The 25,775-nt window shown below is 36.1% G+C and overlaps 2 protein-coding genes and 1 long non-coding RNA gene across 3 annotated transcripts in view; 2 read left to right on the top strand and 1 right to left on the bottom strand.

Annotated features, from left to right (window-relative positions):
• The first annotated feature begins 293 nt into the window (after positions 1–293).
• Positions 294–2,568, top strand: glrx (glutaredoxin (thioltransferase)). The gene is made up of 3 exons (XM_082140342.1): positions 294–573; positions 899–1,014; positions 2,173–2,568. The coding sequence occupies exons 1-2, from the start codon at positions 370–372 to the stop codon at positions 1,010–1,012; spliced, it is 318 nt and encodes a 105-aa protein (XP_081996468.1). The 5' UTR covers positions 294–369; the 3' UTR covers positions 1,013–1,014; positions 2,173–2,568.
• rhobtb3 (Rho related BTB domain containing 3) overlaps positions 2,209–25,775 on the bottom strand; it is a 35,721-nt gene continuing 12,154 nt past the window's right edge. The window contains exons 5-12 of the mRNA XM_082140318.1: positions 22,391–22,548; positions 19,616–19,724; positions 17,266–17,655; positions 12,389–12,498; positions 10,079–10,181; positions 9,577–9,750; positions 7,469–7,635; positions 2,209–3,012 (exon numbers count right to left, since the gene is read on the bottom strand). Of these exons, the coding sequence (XP_081996444.1) occupies positions 2,899–3,012; positions 7,469–7,635; positions 9,577–9,750; positions 10,079–10,181; positions 12,389–12,498; positions 17,266–17,655; positions 19,616–19,724; positions 22,391–22,548 (1,325 nt within the window). The 3' untranslated portion in view covers positions 2,209–2,898. The remainder of the gene's footprint in view (positions 3,013–7,468; positions 7,636–9,576; positions 9,751–10,078; positions 10,182–12,388; positions 12,499–17,265; positions 17,656–19,615; positions 19,725–22,390; positions 22,549–25,775) is intronic.
• LOC309477177 lies at positions 3,043–17,431 on the top strand. Its single transcript, XR_014198559.1, has 3 exons — positions 3,043–3,435; positions 5,457–7,031; positions 17,297–17,431. It is a non-coding gene; the product is annotated as an uncharacterized lncRNA (long non-coding RNA).

The following is a 25,775-nucleotide window of genomic DNA, read 5'->3' as shown; positions in this document are numbered from 1 at the left end:
CGTCAATAATTCCTTACACATAACGTTACCCAACCGATGAAATACTCTAACACAGTCGAATCCTATGGTTCGTGCCATAGTCAGTCTGTGAAGTCAGTTCAAAAAGAGACATCCGTGAACAAAAGTGAAATAAAACTATTCGTTTTCTAAAGGATTCGTTCCAGAACCCGGAGTCTTTAACAAACACCATAGTGGCTCCCTCAAACAAATTGTCTAGGCTATTTTTATTAATTTAAATTTTTTTGTTATCAAGGAGTGGTTAACTTAAATCCCGCCCTCTCCTTTAAGGGTGTAAACAAAGGAAGATTCGTTTCTGTTTCACTAGGCTGACTCCTGTGATGAAAAGCTGTGCTAGTTACGTAAAGAACAATGGCAGAATTTGTTAGAGCGCAAATTAAGGGTGACAAAGTAGTTGTGTTTTTGAAGCCGTCCTGTCCTTACTGCGTACTCGCGAAGGATGTTTTGTCAAAGTATAAATTCAAAGGCGGACATTTGGAGTTGATCGATATCAGCGGACGCAGTGACATGGGCAGCATTCAAGACTATCTGCAACAGATCACGGGCGGGCGCACCGTGAGTACTTTTACTGTTATTATAAGACCATAGCAGCCTAACTTTACATTACACTGACTAAAAAGTGTAATGTGCGACTCTTTAAATAACTTTAAATAAATAAATAAAAAGTTTAATTAGCCAATTTTTAGCTGAGTCACCAAAGAGCATGACCTGCACACGTGGCCATGAATCATGATCAATGCATATATTAAATATTTAATTCATATAGCGTATTTATTTCAACTTACAAATGCTTTATGAGTATTTATGTTTGATTAATTTCCATTGTCATTTATTAAGTTTATTTAGACCTAGGCTTTTTTTCCATGTACACAATGTGTAGGTTCCTCGAGTCTTCATAGGGGAGAAGTGTATTGGAGGAGGAAGTGATGTCGAAAGTCTTGACCGTTCTGGAGAACTGAAAGGCATGTTGCAGGCTATCGGATCTCTGCAGTGAGGGTATACTTCACAGTCCTTCTTTATGAAATATTGTAAATAATATACAGAATAATTACACAAGTGGTTATCAATGGTTTTGCTTCAGGGCCCACATTTTACATTGGGATCTGAAGTGGCCACAGTGCCTAAATTGTGTATTGTACACAAAAATGGTTTCAAAAACTGCCTTTTCTCTCAGCGCCAAGTATTTCGCAAAACATATAGTCAAAACAAAACATATTTGTCCTCTAATTTAAATGCAATCTGGCTCCAGTGTTATTTTAATATCATTGAGATTATATATTATTCATATTTTTAATATAACATAGCTTTCATCTACAGTAGCATTGTTTTTCCCATCATCACCAACCATATCAGAACAGACCTATAAATCTTTTTTGATTTATAAACCCAGACCAATAAACCCATTTTTGGGTCGCAACCCATCCGTTGAGAACCACAGGTTTAGATTTAAGTCACAGACTCTCAGGACAAACACGCATCCTTCTAAAATGTCTTTATTCAGCATGAGATGATGGTCAACAAAACTGGACTAGACTAAAGACAGCCAGAATCGGCTCTACGTTGACCACACCAACTGCACTAACAGGCGATCCACATGCTGGATGCGTACTTCGTATGTTATTAGTTGAAATAAAAATCTCAGATGTACATGTTACAAAAATAGTTGCATCAAATTCAAATCAATCTCATGGGGGGGGGGGGAGGAAGAAATTTTTTTTTTGACGTTTATTCAAGTCATATTGCCGGAGTAACCACTGAATTCATAAAGAAAGAAATCTCACCATGACAAAACATGGCTGACCATGAGAGTGAAATATCAATCTCTGGAGAGAGTATAAGGTTGACTCTACCCTGTTTAATACTTTGGGGTTTAATCCATCGTAGAGGAAGTTTATTGCACCAATCAGGTGTAATCGTTTGTACAGAAGATACAGTATCCACATAGAAGGGCTCTATAAGACATCGTCACACAGGATCCACTCAAATCCAGTGAGAGTTCACAGCTGTCCGCTTTATATCACAGGCTCAGTGGTCAAAGTTCATGTGTAAATACAGTATATCAGAATCCACCAGAGGTCAAACATAGGTCTCTTTTATCCTGCATGTACATGAATCTTGCATCCTCTGTTTTTCGCCCTCCCTTCCGGTCCGTAGGGCGTCAAGAAGGGGTCACATGATGCTGCAGCGAGACTTGCGGATCTGCCGCCTGCGTTGCTGGTACTCGCTGAGCTCCTGTAGGTAACCTCTGGAGGGCCAGCGCAGACGTTCCACCTGCTCACGCTCCTCATCTGCCAAAAAAAAGCATTATCGGGACTAAGAAAGTATTGTGACAACACCTCCTGGCTGCCACCCACCCCTTCAAAGCATTTAAACGGAGCATTATATCCGTCCACCAGATTTCTCTTTATCTCGCATTTTTATCTTTTCTTTATCTTCAATTGAAATATAGGCTGAAAATGTGTTTCTCATTAGATAATGCATGAAGAAATTACAAGGTTGCTTTAAAACCCTAAAGGGAGAATGATGAAAATAAAACTTTTCCTGTCACTGCTTGCTTGCTTGTTGTATTCATTGACTCACAAATCTATACATCATTTATGAAGTGACTGTTTTATTTATTTGCCAAGTGCACGTGGAAGGGCAAGATGTACTACTTAATAGGGTGTGAAAATGATTCATTTGTTTCAAAAGTGACCTTACAAATGCTCTTAGTGTTTCATAATAAAGCTGTTGACAGAAGCCGGTGGTGATTTGCATGGGCTTGTCTGCAGCACCAGCTGTTCGGAGCGCTCTCGGGACGCTGGTAACTGGTTTTTGTAGCAGTCAGAGATAATTGCGTGTGCTTGTATTGTAATGCGCTTAAACATCATTTCCAGGTGGTCAAGCGGACGGCTCACCTGATAGCTCCAGGAAGTCAGGCTTGTGGCTGAAGATCAGGTAGTTATTAGCGATGAAATGGAGGAGCCAGACATATAGTTGCTCAGCGTTGTGACACTGTGATGACAGAGAGTGACAAAAGATCACATAGAATGTTAACTAACAAACAAGTTGGAAGTTTCACAGAAGGTATTTTTCAAATAGCAAACTACCATAAAAAAAATTTGTTGCAAATTTGTAAGCAAAACCAAATGACCAATTTTTGGAAAACCCAATGACCTAAGAGGTGATAAAATGTGTAGTTTACATAACTAAAAATATTTAAGGTAGCTGTTACATGACACCAACTAAAAAGGAAAAGTTTTTTAAGCGTTTTGTAATGTGCATTTACACAACAATGGCATTTTTGGAAATTGAAAACTCAAACTTTTGAAAACAGGATTCAAAGTGCAAGTTTTTGCAAATGATACCGTTATCATCGCCATGTAAATTGCAAAAACTTGCATTTTTGAAAACGGTGACATCGTGTTCAGTCTATGGGTCATTCTACAGAAACGTCCACTTTTGGTATGGCAAGATGTCTTACAATTGATTTCTTTTTCTAACATTTAAACTTACACCACATTATTAGACTACCCTTTGACTTTATGAATACGCATAAATGACAGCTTAATGATTTGTTATATTTTTTGTACATTTATTTAAAGACCACATGTACCATTTTTTTTGTCACTGGTGTTACCTTACTTCTTTGCCAATATTAAAGGTTTTTATGAAATATTATTTATAATTTTTTTCAGCGCATGTAGACAGAGTTACCTAAAAATAATAATAATGCAAAAAATAAGGAGATTATGTTTTATTTATTTGAATCAGGTTTGTTAAAAGTGTGCTTGAATGAGGTTAGTTCATCTGCTCTACCATCTATTTGCTATAACAATGAAAATATTTGAAAACCAGTTAAAATCAAGTAAATGCAATCCTTTAAATCTTAACTTTTGAGTGTAGCAGAATTAAATGGATGTAACATTATTACTATGTCACATGTGACATTGTATTTAATGTGACAGAAAAAAAAAGACAGTAACACCAGTGACACAATGAATCACCAATGACATACATAAGACCAAAGATCATTATTCTTCAACTATAATTAAGTAGATGAGACTAAATTGTTACATCTGGCATATAATCTAAATGAATAGCTTTGACTAAAGTTTGTCTATAAATGGGAGTCACTGGTGTTACCATAAGAAAGGTGACACCAGTGACAGTAACACCAGTGACAATTTTCATTAAAAATTCATTTTACAAAATGGCTGGTGCGAGGTAACAAACCACATGTTGTCAATCATGGTATACTAACTAAATTAAGTAGTTTAATCCATTTGTATTCTAGTTTTTTTTTACAATTACCTAACCGTAAAGTAGGTCATACCAGTGACTTCAACTAAAAGCTTCATATGAAATCATGAGATAAATGAGAAGATTTCTGATAACTGAAAAGAGACAGTGGATCTACCATGGGCTTTTCTTCATAGATATTCAGGAAATTGGAAGAAGGAAGTCAAGTGATGTCATCAGTGTGATTTTTATTTCAAAATAAGAGATTTTTGTTTAACGGTAACACCAGTGACACAACTCCAGGGGACCACTACTTTCATTATACATTTTATAATATTTATTCTGCTTTTTTTTTATATATATATAATCTACATAATATATTTGATAGTTATGCATACATTATTGTATTTTAAATGGTGTAAAAATCTGTTATTGACCTCAAAATAAAGCATTTTCCGTCTGTACATGACTGTGGGGACGAGCACTTCTGTGGTGCTTGGAATTCTATATAATTAATAAAAATCAAATATTGCCACATTGATGGCTCAAGAAGCTGTAATTGTTCAAATAATATATTGTTTTTTTTTTAAATGTAAAGAAATTGTAACCCTAAAGTGTTTTTTAAAGGGATAGTTCACTTTGAAATTAATTTTTGCCATGTCCGAGTGATCTGATCTGACGTGTACGCAGACTGGTGCATAGATATATACACTAGATGTCGCCTTAAAGACATTCGTTCCAATGAACTGCCGTAGACAAGGCGACATCTAGTGTGTATATATCTATGCACCAGTCTGCGTACACGTCAGATCAGATCACTTCGACATGGCTGCGTATAAGTGGTAAAAACGATATAAATACTGTTCGTTTTCTCACACAAACCGCTCGTTTCGTGTCTTAGGCCATCAATGTGTACTTACGATGGGGAATTGTTTAATTTGGACGACGGGGAATTGTTTTAATTTGGACTCTGTGCATGCTCTTTGAGACAGTGACCATAGACCTGCATTATATGACTGACAGACAAGAACAGTTTGACCTAAAAATATCAAAATTGAAACTACTGCGGAAAAAAAGACACCTACATCTTGGATGCCCTTGAGGTAAGCTAAAACATACCAAAAATTAATTTCAAAATGAACTATCCCTTTAAGTGTAATATTTCTGTAAAGGCTAGGGACAGAAAAATTGACATTTTCATAGAATGACCCCTATAGGTGCGTAGTGTTTCTTTAGAAAGTGACATCGCCAACTACTGGCCCGACAGTTTTCGCAGATCCGTGTGAACGGGGTTGTTTTGACAACGTTGTCGTTTGTATGCGAAAAAACGCGTTTTTAGTTTTTAGTACATCGTTGTAGTGTACCCTTATATGAAAAATGTACCATTTAGAAAGCAATTTGAAATAAGTTTAAGCTGAAGAACGAAAATTAAATTGAAATAAAAACAAATTAAATGTATTAATATAAAAAAACTGACAAAAGCACATAAATAAAATTCAAATGAAAACTGAAAAGCATATATCATTGTTGTGTAAACGTACCCTAAATAATACTAATAATAATAAAATAGGCTAACACTGGTAGCAACACATTGCCCATATTATATCCCATGTTGCATTGTTCTTGACCCTCCATTTTCAGTGTAATGAATCAACCGTGATGACCCCAAGGGACTTTTCCTTAGTTAAAAAACATGGTTTCCTTTCATCTCGGTTGCATAAAATTGTGTGACTTTTTCTACATTATCTATCTATACACAAACACACAAAAACCTGGGCTTGATTTGGTTGTTCTGAAGGCGAGTAAAAAAAAAAAAAAAAGGGAAAAGCGGAATTTTTATTTGTATTTTTCATTTGTCAAAAAAATAAATCCAGCATAAATCTTAAAATATCCAAATATAAATGAAAGCCTGGTACTAGAGCACAAATGCACTGTGGAATGAACATGATCACACACGAACACAGGTGTTCACTCTTCACTCCTGTTCATATCTACTTATTGCAATTTTTTTTGTTGGTTGTATTTACTTTTTAAAAATTATTCTTTTTTATACAGTTCAATTATTGAAATAATATGTGCTTACAATCAAGTCTTATCTTTTAGTGGCAACTTATATGGAATTATTGCAAAAACAAGACACTTCAAACAACAACAAATTCTAAACTTTGACAGAAATACTGATTTAATGTATTTTATAATGTTTAAATGTATATTCACAAAATATATATGACAACCGCTGTTATAGGAGCAGTTGGCCACATTGAGAAAAATTAATGGATCTCTAATGGGCCTCTGCTGGATTTATATGGTTATTACCCTTTTTTCTAAAACTGTTTCCTACAGATTTTTCTCTAACCAGCAGAAGGCAGAATTCTGCATCTAACACCTAGATAAATATCCAGAAACAACTCAAATTTAATTTTGATCATTACAGTGTTTTATTTATTTATTTATAAATATGTAATTTTTCATATGCATGCTAATGGTTTAGTTGAGGAATTGTGCAGTAAACAGGTTAAAAAGTCATTCATACCCCCTAAAACACAGCATAAACATAAAGGTGAGAAGAAAAAATCATTTGTATATTCAAAAAAATCCCTGTAATTTTTTTTTTAGGTCGTTCTGACCCCAAAAACCACAAATGTAAACAGGAAACGAGGAGAACGTGAGTGTCAACCACGTTTATATCTGGTGGAGAGTGGAGCACGGAGTGGAGTGAGTCACGCATAAAACACACAACTGACGGGACAAGCTCTGTTAACTGGATCTAAAACCCTCATATCTCCATCGCTGTAAGTTACCGAAAGCAAAACCACACATCCAAACCAACAACACATGGTTGACACTTGACACACATTTGCGCAACCCAGAGCAGCTCTCTCGCACTGCATGACGTGACAGACCGCTAGTTGTCCAGTGTGGTTCCGTTCACACAGCGCGGGTATTTTCCAAGAATGCGGTTGTGAGTCCTGGAAATGTACTTGTGTGAGTTTGGTTATAGAATGCGGTTGTCGCTATAGCCTACCGTAAATAACTGTGTACGTATTAAGGACTCAAATACTGAATGCAGCACTGACAACTGTATTCTGCTGCTGTGTGAACGTGGCTTATAAAACATCCCAGTATTGTTCATTTTTCTTCCATAGTTGCACTTTTATAGTGATATTACGGATCCAAAGCAAATGAGTGAAACCTTTAAAAGGTAATCAAACACACCCCTTTGACCCACCTTTGCTTTCTTCAGTAAGCGAATCACGCTGATGCCCGTAGACGCCAGCTCTCGACTGGGCATGTTCTGAAGATACGCGCAGACGCATACCTCACACAGGTGCTGCAGTCGTTTCACCTGGTACATCTCTGCGCACACGAGCACGGCCATGGCCTGCAACACACTGGCTGAACACACACCACCATCCATCCATCAACCTCGGCTCATATTCGCCCACTGTCAATCAAGCTCAGTCATTGTTTGCATCTTCTTTCTCAAGCGTTGTTTAATGTCTTTGATATAAACAGCAAAGCATCCATCACACACTGACTGACAGAATGAGTAAAGCAATCTGACATTCTAAACCATTGTTTAAAAAAACAAATATGACCTGAATCACTACATGTCATTATGATTGAAACATCTGGATTATGTTGCACTATACAGTGAATATAAAAGGCCATTGTTTGGCCTCTTCATTCACACTTCATAACATTTAATATGTTACTACTTAATAATAAAAATATAAAAAACCATAGTATTATTCAAAAGTTTGCAGTAAGTATGATTTTTTAAAAGACATTAATTGATCAAAAGTGACAGTAAAGACATTTATAAATAATGTTAGAAAATATTTTTATTTAAAATAAATGCTGTTCTTTTGAAATTACTATTAATAAGAAAATCCTGAATTTTTTTTAAGGGAATTTAACTATTAAAGGGATGGTTCGGAGTAATTTCAACCTAGGGTTCTTTGCACCATGACCTCGAGCCAAACACCCCCCCAGAAGCTTTTTTCCCTTGGTCGAACATTATTAAAGTTAGAGCTTATTTAGAGATATCAGCCGAATGGCTTAGTGCAGGCGCTAATGGATCCAAGGTTATATCTCGTAAATTACCCCACTAATAATGCCCGGAATGGTACCAAACTTCTACAGTAGTACAAATAGGTTCTGTACTCATAAAACGAGGCATTGGAAAGTTTGTAAGTACATCAGGAGTTTATTTAAATAACACTTGTCTGATGGCTAATGCTACCATTCTGGGCATTATTAGTGGGGTAATTTACGAGATACAACCTTTGATCCACTAGCGCCTGCACTAAGCCATCCGGCTGATATCTCTAAATAAGCTCTAACTTTAATAATGTTTAATAATGACGTTTGGCTTGAGGTCATGGTGCAAAGGACCCTAGGTTGAAATTACTCCGAACCACAATTGTAGAAATGATTATAATATTTTTTTTTCAAGTATCAATGTAAGTTTTAAATAACATTATTTTATGAAGCAAAATTATTAATGAAAATTCCAGGATTTTTGGTAAAAAAAAAAGTGTTCATTCGTCCTCTATTGTATCATTTGATACTCAGACATTGGTCTAAGACTAAGTCTTCTGAATCGCATACTGTATTTGAGCACAGTTGAAACACTTTATTGACCAATCAGAATCCAGGACCTGAACGATCTATTTGATAAGAGCATTGAGAGGGACAGTTCGCCCCAAAATGAAATCTCTGTCATCCTATACTCACCCTTCATGATGTTCCAAACAAAAAGAAGATATTTTGAATAATGTTTCACGTTTTTTGGTTGTTGTTTTTTGTCATACAATGAAAGTCAATGGAGCCCAGTATTGTTTTGGACTCCAATGACTTTCATTGTATGTACAAAAGCAGAAACATTCTTCAAAAGATCTTTAGTGTTTAACAGAAGAAAGAAAGTCATTCAGGTTTGGAAGGGCATGAGGGTGAGTAAATGATGACAATAGACCTTCTTCACAGCAGCGCCATCTGCGATGCATTGATTTTTAGCGGGAATGAAAGTAAGGCTGTGAGGGATAGACATCCCTTCAGTGGCTTGTACTGTTATTTAATGTGTTTTTGGAGTATTCTGCTGACAAAACACTGCAAAAATATGTTTCCAAGAAATTTCAGTAGACAAAAAACTCCCAACAATATGATCTGAGGAAAATGATAAATGATCTAGGAGCTTTTTACAGCGGATGCCGTTGAAAACACGCCAAGCCTTTCCCGTACAGCCTCGCTTTCATACCTGTCATGGCGCCGCTCTGAATAAGGTCTATTTTGCATTGTTATCCCTTTTACAAGTCTTGAAAAGCACATCCTTACCTGGACAGCAGGTGTCAGTGTAGAGGTACTCCAGGAAAGCTAGGAAGGTATCAGACGAAACTCCGTGGATTGGCACCACGCGACTTCGTGCCTCTGCGTACTTCCCACTAAACATGGCAGCCATAACATCGCAGCGGGCCACAAGCACGGCTCTGTGCGCTGGCAGCACGCTTCCTAAAAACACACGCACAGCGTTACAGAGGAGCTCTGACACACACACAAGCCCTTCTCTTGTATTTACAGTACCACTTTAAACTCAGAATCAATGTGCCATTGTGTGTGTTTCAGGTTTGTTTTTGTTAACTAAAACAAACTATTAAAAATCATTAGAAATGTTGCCTTACTAACTAACTAAAATAAATGAATAAAAAGTACTAAAATTACTAAAAATAAAATAAAAATATAAAAGCCAATTCAAAATATTAATAACTACTATTATAGTGTATAAATAGCACACAAATTATAATGGTGTGTTTACATGTCCATGCATATTGACTCTTGCCTTGGACCATGAAGATGACATCAGAGTACAGAGGGGAATTGAAGAGGCTTCCCAATGTCAAAGGACCTTGTTGAGAGCGGGATGTGGGTGTGTCCCTGGGGGCCTGCAACCAAAACGAATCAACACTGCAGTGCACATTTTGAGGTGATGAATACTGGTAGTACCTTGAACATTTATAATTGAGAAACCAGATTAGCCATGCAAATCCTTGGAAAAATTCACAATGGATTTACTGTAGTAACACCAACTGCAGGTGTGATATTTAAAAAATGGAAACCGTAATAATAAATAATCTTCCCACTATTACATTGATGGCACTTGTAATTGTAGATTTTATACAAATGCCGTAAATGTGCTAGAAGTAGCAATGAAGATAATAAATAAATAAAAATGCAGTAGTACTGGTCAAAAGTTTGGAAACATTACTATTTTTAATGTTTTTGAAATAAGTCTCTTATGCTCATCAAGCCTGCATTTATTTGATAAAAATAAAATAAAAACAGTAATACTGTGAAATATTATTACAATTTAAAATAAGGGTCTTTTATTTGAATATCATTTAAAATATAATTTATTCCTGAGATCAAAACTGAATTTTCAGCATCATTACTCCAGTCTTCAGTCACATGATCCTTCAGAAATCATACTTATATGCTGACTTATTGTTACTTTTGGAAATAGTTATGCTGCTTTCTTTTGTAACAATATACACTTACCGTTCAAAAGTTTGGGGTCAGTTTTTTTGTCTTTTTTTTTTTTTTTTTTTTATTAATACTTTTATTCATCAAAGATGTGTTTAATTGATAAAAAGTGATAGTAAAGTTTAATATTGTTAGTAAAGATTTCTATTTTTAATAAATGTAGTTCTTTTTAACTTTTTATGGATATATATATAAAACACAAATTAACAAAAATAAATTAGAAATGTAATGTTAATCAAACAACTAAAGAAAATTAGACATTGATATTGACTGAATAACTTCAGTACCTTTAAAAAATAACAAATGTATATTTAATTAATTCATGCAATGACAACTATCCAGTGTATTGTATTTACAGTTTATTTGGTCATATCAGCCACCTCTAATAATATAAATTATATTTTAATATAACTTAGACTAACAAATGCTAATTTATCTCAGCAACACACTTATTTTTGGACACTTTTGGTTACAGAATAAATTCATAGGTGAATAATAAATAAATAAATAAATAATAAAATCCCAGAACAGGCCATTTCTGGCATTGGTAGAAACTCAGTGCTGCAACCACACCAAAAGGTGTCAGTATAAAGTTTTGAGTCTTGTATCAGCCAGCGAAACAAAAACTCAGACTGCATCCGAAATCATATACTTCCCTTCTATATAGTAGGAGAAAAACAGTAAGTGACAAAAAAAAAGTATGTCCAAATTCACAGTACCCGGATAAAAAGTATGCGGATGACCCATTACTTCTGGCGAGATTCTGAAGTGCACATCCAATGGACACTTCACTATCCCATGAGTCCCATATTTTAGTTTTTTTCCACGAGAGAATTTGTAAATGCCAGTGAAGCGACTTAAAGGGATATTTCACAGCTGGAAAGATGAATGTGTATTTAAATTGAGTAATTTATGTAGTAGAAATGTGAAATTATTTTAGAAGTTGGTGCCTTCTAAACTGAGAAAAGCCAGAAAATTTATTTTTGGCTCATGTGTATGAAAGACAACAACTCCCAGAATGCACTTGCTTCGCTGCCCTACGAGGCCACTCCCAAGCCACGCCTACCGGTTACAGAGGGCAGTATCGGAAGAAATGATACAACTAGGCTACTAGTTGACTCGAAACTGAAAAGACGCCGTTTTATCGTGAGATCCCCCTATGGACGGGTTGAAAACATGTAAAACTAGCTCCTACTACTGGCTGTAGTCTCTAGCCAAAAAAGCCTCCGATGACGCAAAATTAAGATTTTTGCGTCATCTGAGCTTTTTTTCCAGACACACAATACAGAAATCTCTCGTCTCAGGGGGACATGAGGGAGGGAAGCACGGTCATTGGAAAATACTACCGGGTTTCTACTGATACAAAGCTTAATGCTAATCTGTGAAGTATCCCTTTAACTGACACTGGTAGGTCACATGATAATGACAACATGTAGTACGTCCGGATTTCATTCATACTAAACGCATTCATACTACACAGAACATACTTTTTTAGCGCTTACAAAGTTAGTACTTATTTAAAATAATTACCTACTCAAGAGAGTATGTGATTTCGGATGCAGCCTCAGTTCTATAGATCCAATCATCCTCCTGTCTGTCAGAGTGATACCTTTTCTCTCCCAACGAATGAGCGTATCCTGTCCATCAGCTGGGCCACGGCCAAAGGGTTCTTCAGTTTTTCAGCGATGGCTTCCTCCAGGTATTCCCATTCCCAGGCTCCTGCGAAGTACACACATCATCATCATCACCAACACGCACTGACCCATGAACGCATCCTGCTCGCACGTGCATTAACTGGCTTGTCCGGCTGACCGTGGAGTAAATCTTGACCTTTTACACTGGCTGTTCAGATCTGCTGGACTTTCACTAATAGTTCAACCTCTCAGGGCTGGTGAATTCAGTTACAACTTTAAAAACAAGCACTTTTCTCAGCATTCTCGTCTCGATATACTAGCAGGCAACAAATAAGGAGGTGATACAGCTGTTTTCCATAATAATTCAATTGTGAAAGATGTTTTTTTCTTCTTCTTGGTGACAGCTAAGAATATTAACCCAATATTAAACTTGTTATATTAACTGTTATTTCATAGTGAAGACCACGGTTCTATCACATACAAATTTTCATCCATCACAGCTCAGGTAATATTAACCCAGCCTTATTCGTAAATCTGTCTAGACAGACCGAGCGGGTTTTGAATTTCTGTGGATCATTTCTGTTAATGTAACGACCGCCCTTGGCTCAATCACATGATATATCAGCGGGGTGAGATGGTCTCATCAGTATGGGCCTCACCTTCTCACCTTCTGAGCATGGCTTCACTCTGATAAATGAGTCTATAATATCCATTCCTGTTTCCTGAACTGTTAAAGCCTCCTGATTGAGATGCATGTCCATCCTTCCAGCCTCCATTTTGCATCAGAGGTTCCAAAGAACGGCGAACAGGAGGTAATATTCCCGGCTTATGAGGAATGCATTTTTGTGGCGGGCTTATACGAGCATAGAATCACAATTGTGTATTTGGGTGAATGTCACGAAAACATCCAGAGCACACCTCAGAAACGTCCAGAACACACTTCAGCCCAAAATCTGAAGAAAAAATATAGTTTGCATATGGAAAATGCTCTGTGACATTATTTTCATGACATTTAAAAGTGATTTCCCCCTCATTCAATTTTTTAAACGTAGCGAAATGAATTGTACTTGTTTAAAATGACAAGATATGGCCTAAAAAAAAGCTGTTTACACATGGAGTGCATCGCCTCTTGGAGGCAGCCATGTTGAGATCACATGACCAGCTGAATCCTACTTGCTTTATCTTGGTAACCTCCTTATTTTCAGACAGTTCAGCTCACAGAATAAATTAAACATGGCTGACTGTGAATAGCACATTTCTACAACAGCATCAGTAACTGAAAACATTTGCTTTTGCATGTACAGTAAACACCATATATTTACAGTAATTTTTTTCTTTCTTTTTTTGAAATAAATCAATACTTTTATTCAGCAAGGATGTGTTAAATTGATAAAAAGTGATAGTAAATAAGATTTATATTATTAGAAAATATTTTTTTATTTTGAATAAATGCAGTTCTTTTTAACCTTTTATTCATCAAATATATTAGGCAGCAGAACTGTCTCCAACACTCATAATAAATCAGAATATTAGAATGATTTCTAAAGGATCATGTGATAGACTGGATGTCACATGTGACACTGAAGACTGGAGTAATGATCCTGAAATTCAGCTTTGCATCAAAGAAATAAATGATAATTTAAAGTATAATAAATTGAAAACCAATTATTTTAAATTGTAATAATATATCACAATATTACTTTTTTTCTGTATTTTTGATCAAATAAATGCAGGCTTGATGAGCAGAAGAAACTTCTTTCAAAAACATTAAAAATAGTAATGTTTCCAAACTTTTGGCCTGTACTGTAAATATATAGGAAGATTAAACATTTGCCATACAGCAGCCAGCATAAACAAAAAATTACTCATGAATCTGTAATGACCTTTATTTTTTAATTGTTGTGTTATTTCCACTATTCTGAGTGGTATGTCATTCAATTTTGTGCTGTTAATTAAATCAATATAATTTAATAAATTAAGACAGGAATATACATTTTTACAATTTAAAATGTATAGAATTACTTATTTCACCGGGTGAGTATTTCATTGTACTTAATTGTCATTAAAAAAAAATGTCACAATGCTAAAAGTTTTCTGTTGATTTGGGGGTAAAATAAAGGCTTTATTTAATTTTGCATTACGGTAATGAGAATTTGGGATGAAAATGTCCTTAATTGTCATAAAAACATATTGTCACAATGGTAAAAATCTTAATGTTCCAAAAACAGTCAACATTTTATTTAAACAAGTATTAATTATTTATTTTAATGCTGGGTTATATAACATTTATTTATTTTGATTTATTGTTTGTTTGTTTGTAATGGGAATTTGGGAGGAAAATTTACTTAATTATCATGGAAATAATGTCACAAAGTTTTGAATTTTAGACAAAACATAATTTTTGAATTCTTTCTTTTGATTTTGGAATAAAATATGGCATATTTTTTTACCATAACCATAAACTCAAAACATTCTACAGAGGCACATAAACTCAGCAAGAAAAGAAACGTCCCTTTTTTCGCAATACTGTAAATTAAAGATAATTATGTAAAATCCAAATAAACTTTACATATCTTTATTGGAAAGGGTTTAAAAATGTTTTTCATGCTTGTTCAATGAACAATTATTGCACATGCACCAGTGAAACAGTCTTTAAGACACTAACAGTTTACAGGCGGTAGACAATTAAAGTCACAGTTACAATATTTTAGGACACTAGAGCCCTTTCCACTGACTCTGAAAAACACCAGGAGAAAGATGCCCAGTATCCCAGATTAACATGCCATAGACTTGCTCTCAGCTGTTGAATTTTGCTGGGAAAAAAGTGAGATAAAAAGTGAGGAGACATTTCTTTTTTGCTGAGTATACATAATTATGATCATCTTCTGGTTTCTCTCTTTCATTTTCCTCATCTGCATGTACAGTCACACACACACACTTAAGCAGAAAAACAAGCGCACACACACAAACACACAGATCTCTCTGTCCTCCCAACCATGATAATCAGCCTCCAGGGTCTCATAGAGCGGACTGCCGTCATACAAGCACGTGTAGAGAACTATAAATCAAACAGGCTTTAGACACAAACAGACAGCCTCCAAACTATAGCCATTTTAATATTGAAACAATCCTATAAATATCATTCTTTATCAAACACAAAAGAAAACACAATTGCAGAGCTGAAGAGATAAGCCAGAGAAAGGGAGAGAAAATTCCAACCGTAACTCAATTATATCGCCTAAACCAGCAGAACCGAGGAAGCATTTTCAAACTGTTTCCTTCAATAATGCTAATCTTGCTTCATATTTACAGTTGTGACAGGATTGAACATGGAAAGAGAAACGCCGCCAGCACACCAGCAATAAAAGCTGTTCCCAGAGGAAATGAGCTCTTTCATAGCTCAGGAGAATAGGTTCTCTAATAAAAAAATAAAAAAAACAAATATTTAAAATTGATTTAAAATATTCACATTCGTATTGATTATTACTTATTATTATTGTGCAAAGGTCTCCATTTGCTCTCCATTTAACCTCATTTTCGTCTAACCGAAACAGCTTAGTACTGAGATTCTGTTATATTTTCTTATGAATATGAAAAGCTACACTACATTTTTTCAAGATTTACGCATTTCATCTAATAGTAAAATGACATCAAATTGAATTAAATAATCCTTACATATTATTCATATTATGAATTAAGAATTTTAAACGAGTAAAAAAAAATACAGCTTAAAACATTTTGTATAAATCTTAATGGAAGGGATTGGACCATTTATTTGATGCGACTTATGCGGAAAAAACATGTTTAAGATTAAAGTCCCCCTGTAGTAAATAATTGTATCCCTTGAAACTCATATTTGATCACCCAAAATGGCATACATTTTTTTTTTTAAATCCTGTGAAAAAATCACGTCTTAAAATAGCTTGAATGTAAATCTAGACCCTTGCTTCATTTAGTACATGTAAATTCATGAATATGCAAATGAGCCCCGCCTCCACTCACCCGTACAAGCTTGATGTATCAGAATGGAAATCGCTCTCTACAGCGTCGGACACATAACAGTAATTATGTTATCAAACAGCTAATAATGTGTTAATGTTACATGAACCATGTTCCCGTTTGCCATCTCAGAGTCATCTCATTGCCTTCTGAAAATCAGCATCCTTAGAAATGCTTTAAACAACTCAGAAAGTCAGTGGAGAAAGGCATATAGTTCATCATAACATGGTAATATACATCCAATACATAATTCACCCGCTATATAGCTAAATGTACCCGATTTTTCATATCAACAGAAAAATATACCGGGATAACCTGGCTTCTCTCGAGGCTCCCCTGCTTCACACAGCAGTTAATGATATGCTAAAGCTCGTCAGCATCTACGTGATTGGTTACAAGGTAGTTTGTGACGTGAGAAACACCAGTGATTTCAAACCAGTCTTTTTTTCACTGCAGTTTTAAGGAGAAAATACTCAGCAAAGGTGTTGACATGAATTTGCACATGGTTTTTCTTAAAGCATATTAAAAACACCACATAGACATTTTATGAACAACATTAAAAACTTGATTTTCACCACAGGGGGTCTTTAAGATTTGTTTTTTTTTTAAGTGTTATTAAGCTCTATTTAAAAAAAAAAAAAATTCCCTTCATTCATAATATGAATAATATGTAAAAATTATTCAATTCAATTTGATGGAATTTTACAATTAATTAAAATGTGTAAATCTTGAAAAAAAGGCTTAAACCTTTTTTTGAGTGTCTAAACGTCAATATATTGTGACCTTTACCTAACAGCAGTTGCCTTGAACAACACCAGCCGTAATATTGCAAGCAGTGCACGTTCTCTCTCACCTCTGTAAAGAAACATTAACGTCTCCCACAGGCATAAACACAGCAGCGGGTCCTTCACAACCAGCCGTGAGAGGTGTCCTGGAGGGTGCCCGTCAGCTCTGGGTAGATCATCAACACCTCCATCCCAGGTGGACAAAAGCGAGTGGGGGGGGCCATCTCTTTCCCTACAGGTGCAGCGCGAGATGGGCCTTTCCCAGGCTTGCCGTCCCACCAACAGCTGTCTGAAGTATGGGCTGATGGCACACAGAACAGACGCGTGCGCCCAGCCCAGCTCCTTCCCAGCGTCCCCAGCGTAGAACGCCACGTCTGCGAACTGAACGCCGCGTTCGAGCAGCCACTGCAGGTCCTGAGAGAAGCTGGACTCCTCCACTCTCACCGGGGGAAGACGCGCTAGAAGACATTATAGAACAGCTTTATTGCACAGATGTTGCTCTTTCATAGCCGACTAAATGTTGGTCGGATTCATTCATATGTTAACGTCAGATCTGAGAGGTTTCTCCTTAAATACCTTAAAATAGACACAAATGAGACGGCTGTTGACATGCAGTAAGTAGATGCGTTCAAAGGGTAATCTCTGACTTCTGATTGACTTTGGTGTCTTGACTGCATTTGTTTGATCAAAAATACAGTAAAACTGTAATACTGTGAAATATTATCACAATTTAAAATGACAATATGAAAATATTTTTAAAAGCACTTTAAAACCACAGTCTTCAGTGTCACATGCTCCCTCAGAAATCATTCTAATATGCTGATTTGCTGCTCAAGAAACATTTCTAATTATTATCAATGTCAAAAATGGTTGTGCTACTTAATATTTTTGTGGAAAGCATGCTACATTTTTTCATGATTCTTTGATGAATAGAAAGTTCAAAATAACAGCATTTATTTGAAATTACATTTATAAGAAAAATCTTTTGCAACATTATAAATGTCTTTACTGTCACTTTTGATCAATGCATCCTTGGTCAATAAAAGTATTATTTTCCTTCAAAACTTTTGAACGGTAATTTATCAGATTACTGGGGTCTTTTTCTCAAGAAAAAAACCCTAAAAAGTAGGTAAACTAACCAACAGTCTCCATTTGCTCTCCATTTAATCTCATTGATGCCTGAGAAACAATTGAGATCATAGTATTATAGAAATCATAGTTTGTTGACATAAGTATGCTAAAGATGCTCGGACGCATACTATTTCCAGTGTACTTTTTATAAAAAATGTTATTCAAACATTCATGCTTTCTAGTTAAAAATATAGTTAAACGTTTTTTTCTTTCTTTCGTTTACATTCAAATCAGAATTCAAAATAATATTCTCAAATTCCAAATCATAGGATGTTGAAAGAAGAATGCTAAACCTCTATTTCCAATGCATTTTCAAAGTATGCATCCTTGCATGTGTTCAATATTGCTCCCAGCTGTTCAAATGAATTTGAATGATGTCTAGGAGAATCAACTGAGATATTAAAAAGATCTAATTTGTGATAATTGTTTCCTGTAGGGAACTGTTGGAAGCACAAAGGATGTGAGCGGGATTAAGATAAAAGGAATAGTTGAAATAGAGGGATAAACAAGGTGAGCTAAGCAGAGGAGGATGATGGGTAAGGAATTTTTTAGTGTGATGGAAACAAGGTGGAGAAAAAGAATGATGAGACAAGCAAAGCAGAGAAGACGGGATGAGTAAGGGATAATGTAATAAGACGGGAGCGACAGGAAAAGTGACGTGAAAGCAAATCCCAAATGAGGGAAGGGCACATTAACACCAGGCATTAAAAAGAAACAGAACAAGTACAACAAACAGATGTTGTTTAGTCATAATGTCTGTATTATAGGCACATTTTTTATATATTACCGCTGTACTTTTATGCACTCGTCCATAACCATTCATTTGAGGCCACACCAATGGTTTCCCAGCATTCAATACCCTTCATATTTTATGTGCTGTGCTCTATAAAAAGAGCCTAAGTGGTGCTGGAGCCACACCAGCAGACTACAGAAAGCCTTGGCTTCTCTTTCTAAGTGTCAGTGCTGGTAGCAATGCTCATCTCGTGCAGAATGCTACTAGCCTTCAGCAGACAGTCCTTTATCTAAATGGCAGACGAGTACATTGACTCAGTTACTGATGAATATTGTCATTTTGTGCGTATTGTGCTGCCCGAGTGGTTTGCAGAGATTAAGATAAAATGTCCAGCAAATTGCAAGTAGTCAATACTGAGATTAGCCGAAATTATGCAGGTTTGAAGGGAAACAGAAAAGAGCAAAGATGCCTAAATATCCTATAGTAAAATGGAAGGTCGACGTCTAGACACATAATGTACATAATAATGAGGACAAATCTCAGCAGCCACTAACCTGGCTGGTCCAAATGAGGGGGGCGGGGCTCGTTGAGCCTGTGACCTCGCCGTTTGTCTGGCCGTTCTTTGGCTTTCTGCTTCAGACACTGAATCATGAAGTATTCCAGCTGTGTGAAGATTCAAAGGTCATGAAAACAACATCTAAATATACCACAATCACACCATGAGTAATATAATGGGATATTTGTGGCTATTTAGATTTAAAAAACTGTGCCAAAGTTTTACCTTTAGGGGTACAACAGCTTGTCGATGAGGCAGTACCCTTAAAAGGACAACTTTGTACCTTATCTACCCATAAAAGGTGAATATTAGTACTCTAAAGTTACTAATTTTGACAGTTATTGTTAGATGCTTTGTGCATAGTGGTAGATACAGTTTGCACCAAGTTTAAATAGCAACACATTTTTTTTTTTTTACACTATGTGCAAAAATAGTGATAGATTAGCGATACAGATGTTAAATAGGAGTGATATGTGCATTATGGGTAAATTATCTGAAAAGTGGTTCATGGAGTTTGCAGTGTAAATAGATATTGCTGACATTTTAACATCAATAAAAAAAAAGTCTGGATTTCATACATGTTCAATATAGCATCTGTGACTCAATTACCACCACAGAAAATATTTTACAGCAGTCAATATATAAAAATGACACATTTACAGTTATGCACTTACAGATGAAGTCTAAAACCAACTATTTGTTATGTTAAGACCGCACGAAAAGTCATCAACTGCCGGTCCTTTCGTATTGTTGTTTATGTTTATTTTACGAATAAAGTTACATTTAACGCCTGCCTCCTTCTTCCCTGAACTTAGTTACAGTTATGTTTGATCACTTAAATTCACATTATTATGAAAAAGCCGTATACAGGTCACTTTTTTTGACTAATTAAAATTGTGAGGTAACGCAGCGCTGTTTTACTCGGTCAAAACAATCATACTAAAAATACATTTGAGAGAGTTGAAAGTTGTGTTATAACGTTTCTCTATGCATTCGCTCAGTGGCTGTGTGAGACACTTGTTGCACATTGCAGTAAGCTAGATTGATATTAGAATATCATATTAATAAAAGCTGGATGATGTGTTTCTAAATGGCATACAGTTAATTTTAAAATATATTGTATGTCAGAAAAAAATACTGTATTACTGTTACTACAATTAAAGCTCTTTCTGATTTTGCTATTTAAGCTGCTTGACAAAATAATGTTGTCTCAGAGTCATGGTACAAATATGTTACTCACGGTAAATCAAGAAATCAAGAGATTCAAACAATAAGACTAAGGGCCCTATTTTAACGATCTGAAACGCAAGTGTCAAGCGCAAAGCGCAAGTAACTTTGTGGGCGGGTCTCGGCGCTGTTGCTATTTTCCCGGCGGGATAAATGACTCTTGCGCCAGGCGCAAATCTAAAATGGGTTGGTCTGAAGTAGCTTCATTATTCATAGGTGTGGTTTGGGCGTAACGTGAAATAAACCAATCAGAGCGTCATCTCACATTCACTTTAAGAGCAGACGTACTTTTTCCATGGCGGATTGCTATTGTAACGGCGGATTTGCCGGGCGCGCGCCAGGAGCGGTTCACAGCCGATAGATCTATCTATCTATCGTAATAATGTATGATTTGCAAAAATTAAAACTGCTGCTTCTGTGTAGATGAGAGAATCAAAGTGTATGCGCGTTGTGCACACGCTACATTGATTATGGCCAAGCATGCGCCCTTAAAATAGCAAATGAATAACATGCGCAACGCGCCACTGACTTTAAACTATTTTTTCCTGGTTAGTGGCGCAATTGTTTTCTAAACCTGCAAAATAGCATTAAGGAACGTTTGCGCCGGAACACGCCTCCTTTTTGCGCTGAACCGCCCCCGCGAGCGCAAGTGTATTCCTAACTTACCGACGTGCTTCTGTGGAGGGAAAAGTCCGCTTTGCGCGGGTGCAAAATAGGAATGATACATGCGTCGGTGTACAAAGTCAATTGCGCTGGGTGCAAGATAGGGCCCTAACAGTGTTGAGCTATATAACAATGATTATTTTTTCTGTGGATAAAGGTATCCAAACAGTTGCTCACCTGAGTAATAAAACACATAATATATTAAAGCGTCTTTGTTGATTCCATGGTTTCTACGGAAGTAAAACCGGAAACCGAGGGTAACGCAGATTTGAAGTTATTGACAGACAACACAATAACACGGCCGTTACACTGGTTTAATTTGCTGATTTCTCTGGATTTAAACATTGTTGGAAACATTTGGGATAATGTAAGTACACAATTCAACAAAATATGTAACATTGTTCAAGTGGTTTTTGGATATTTTAATCCAAAAATCTTACATATTGTGCCTTTAAGGGTTCTTTCCGGAATGTCTTGCCCCATAGACTTCCATTGTAAGAACATTTCTATAAACATGTTTTGCTTGGGTTTACAAGCTTAAGAATGAGAAAATGATTGCCTCCTTATTGCATGTGATAGATAGACAAGAAACCTTAAACGCTCCCAAAATATAAATTCTAATTAGCCATTTAGCAGAAGCTTTTATCCAAAATGACTTACAGTACACTTATTACAGTCCCCCTGGAGCAACCGGGCCTCAAGGTCTTAGTGGAGATGGATGGGTTTTATGTTTCACCCCAGGCATGGAGTTTTTAAATTACCCCTTACTAGGTTTGAACGTCCAACCTTATGGTTACTAGCCCGGAACCACTAAACCTCAAGTAGTTCCTCTGCATACTAATGAGACTTTTTAACAATGATTAAGAGAGAAAGAGACACTTACCACACTGCCAAAGTAACGACCCACAAAAAAGTTGTTTAGAGAGGGCAGCTCCAGGTAAGTGGCCCCCAGGTCCCTGGACAGCTGGAGCCCTTCACTGTGGGGCACACAGCTGCTCCAGTCGGACGCACACAGAGGACATGTGCACGGCGGGCCTTCATCTGTGGAAGATACACAATAAAAACGTGATATATGCATATATAAACGCATTACTGAGGCACAGCACAAATGACATTTGTAGAGCAAGGGGCCAAATAAAGCAGGCAAACATCTAGATTCGTACTGACAGAGACTACATAACATTCAGAGCCATGTCAACTGGCAGACATATGGAGCGATGGAATCAGAGTCTTTATTACGTAACAATGCATGCCAGCTCAAGTTTATACCAGCGTAAATTTAAACATCATGTGTTTGTGGGGACGGGTGGAGAGAGAGTGGCAGTGACAGAATGAGAGAGCAGGATAGCTGGATAAAAACAAAGTGTGTGTGTGTGTGTGTGTGTGTGTGTGTGTGTGTGTGTGTGTGTGTGTGTGTGTGTGTGTGTGTGTGTGTGTGTTGGGAGGAGTTGGCCGGCCAGTAGGGTGAATGCCTCAGGGAAAAGAAGAGCCAGTAAAATGATAGCAAGAAAAGACAGCTAAATGGAGAGAGGGATAGATTGAGTGAGAATTGAAGAGTGGAAGAAAAAGACTTGAACAGGGCACGGGCAGGAAGAGATATGAATCACTGTAGCTAATAAAGCCCCTCAGAGAAATGGAAAAAGATGTACTGTGTGAGTATGTGTGAGCATGTTTTGACCATGTTTACACTCTCATTTTGCCTTGGGTCTCTCCAGTACAGAGCAAAAGCAAATACAGCACATTATCATGACATGAATTCATTAGCAACAATATTACTATTGCTCATGCTTATATTAGAAATAAACAAACCACTAAGTTTAAGTCCTAAAGGTATAGTTCACCCAAAATGTTTAATACTGACATTATTTATTCAACTCATGTCGTTCCAAACCTGCATGGCTTTATTTCTTCTGTGGAACTCAAAACAAGATATTTTGAGTCATTGGGTTCTGAATAACATTGGACCCAACTGTCTTTCATTGTATTTTTCAAATATCTCCTTTTGGGTTCCCCATAGTATGTTTACATGCACTAATTTTCACCAATCAGAATAAATCCAATCCGATTTCAAATTCTGAAAGTTCTGTTATGAACCCAAATGTTGCAAATCTGGTTCACATATTCACTGAAAAAAATTATATGATCAAGAAGTTATGACAATATACAGTATGTTTTACATAGCTTTATCTCATCAAAATAAGTTTATTTGAAATAAACTTGTTTTATAAGTTATACAATATTCAACTCATCTTTTAAGTCAGTTTAATGTAATTTAAGTTGAAATGACTTAAACATCCAAGTTGATTGTACTTAAAAATTTAAGGCAGCAACTTTTGCATTAATTTACATGTATTTAGAACAAAACTTGAACTACACTACGTTTAGAACCGCGAGAATATCACCATTGCTGCTGTGAGATAATTGTAATTTTTGCCTTATCTAAAAAGAAAAATGGCTTTTTAGGAAATATTTAGTAAATATACAGTCTCATCCACTGACCAATTAGATATTAGATATAAATAAACATGAACATTCGTCTGACAACGTCAACGTCTGACATGCACATGCATGCAAGTTATTTTTGAATTCGATTAAGAAAATAGTTACTGTAGATTCATGTGTTTAAATGCTTAATTGTTTCCCTGTTGATCAGATTATTTCAGGTCTACACCACTCCAAGAAATTTCATTCATATTGAGTTTAATTGTATCGTCTGAAATTTGGCTTTTCAATCCGATTGAGTTATCGATCTGATTATTTGGGTGCATGTAAACGTAGTTACAGGGAAAAAAAGTAATTCAGGTTTAGAATGACATGACGGTGAGTAAATGATGACTGAACTTTCATTTTTGGGTGAACTATCCCTTTAAACTTTCTGCATAACTCATTCTGCACTGTTTGTAATACACACATGCTTGTTGCTTTTCTAGTGATCGAACGTATGATCCCCACCTGTAAGAAACAACCTAGCAATTGCATATCAACACCATAGCATCAAACTGAGCTTTGCATGGGCAAGCAACACACATTATCTTCACAGTATAAAAAATATAGTTATGACAAGCAAAACTTTACAGCAGTTTTGTCAGCTGAGCTCCTTTGACCTAAAACATTTACTCTAAGTAATTTTTTCTGTAAATTCACGGTTCAAATGTTGGTTAATAATCACATGACATGCAGGTAAACTAAATATTTAGTAAGTGTTTTTATTTTTATTTAATTACTTAAATTTGACATTTTTATTACTTAATTAATTATTAGCTTTTCATCAACTCGCGAACCCCAGTTTAAGAAAGCCTGTTCTACAGGAACTTTTTGCAATGTGTTTGTTCCTTCTCCATCATCCTTCCGGGATAAATGTTGTAGCTGGATGAAATCACATCTTGAATTATACATCTCAAAGGTCATGCAGTGAGCAGTGAGCCGCCACTTCTACAGTGAATGGAGCCAAATCTGTGGTCTAAGTGCTTTGAGTCTATGAGTCTATAAATGTTTACCTATGCTATGAGCATATTCAACAAACGCTTATGGTGCAACTGTGCTCAGCACATCAAAAGAGTGCCAAATCTCAGCTCGATCACACTTTTTCCTTTTCTTTGAAGTCAGAAGCTTCTTATTTGCTGCTGTGCTGCATTTGAAGATAAATTTTGCACGATTTTGGCCTGTCCCAGACGAAAGATGACCAGTTGTGGTGATTTCTGTGGTCGTGGCTCCTAAACGATAGTCGTACAGTGAGAGAGGTTCAAAGATGGCCACTGTCTTGGCCTTGCAACCAAAGATAGCCTGCGATAATTTTCTGACAGTGTCATAAATCTAGCATGCTCATCTCACAGTTTTGCTGCTACAACCTACGTCTAGTGACTTGCATGTCGAACCCAAGTTTATTAGATCACGCCGTACAGTGTGATTTGTAATGATCTTATAGGATTGCCAAAATCGGAAAGTCTGTAGCAGGCATAACCAGTTTAACATCACAATACCATCGTGTTTCTATGTTTCATCCATTTAAATTAATTGAATGTTGCATTTTGTCATTTCAGGAATGTTTAAAAGTCAATTTAAGTGTCTAATACTTTGATTGACATTAAGTAATTAGGCTTAAATGCATACCATCATTACTGCTTGACATTATTTGCTCTGCTTACAGTACTTAAGCTCACATTCCATAAGCAAAACCATATGCCAATTTTTAACCAGAGTTTAGTTAAATTGTTTCCATTAAGTCCATTATCTTCCACATCTGCACTGCAAATGCTGACTATCTTTTC

The sequence above is a fragment of the Leuciscus leuciscus genome, assembly GCF_965113295.1.
Source record: "Leuciscus leuciscus genome assembly, chromosome: 16".
In the NCBI taxonomy this organism is placed as follows: Eukaryota; Metazoa; Chordata; class Actinopteri; order Cypriniformes; family Leuciscidae; genus Leuciscus; species Leuciscus leuciscus.
Note: the sequence above shows the minus strand (reverse complement) of the source record. Positions and strands in the feature narration are given on the sequence as shown.

Bases quoted from the DNA above. Each gene is read 5' to 3' on its own strand.
- glrx (XM_082140342.1), top strand. From the start codon at position 370: ATGGCAGAATTTGTTAGAGCGCAAATTAAGGGTGACAAAGTAGTTGTG. The intron at 574-898 runs GTGAGTACTTTT...CACAATGTGTAG, and splicing joins AGATCACGGGCGGGCGCACC to GTTCCTCGAGTCTTCATAGG.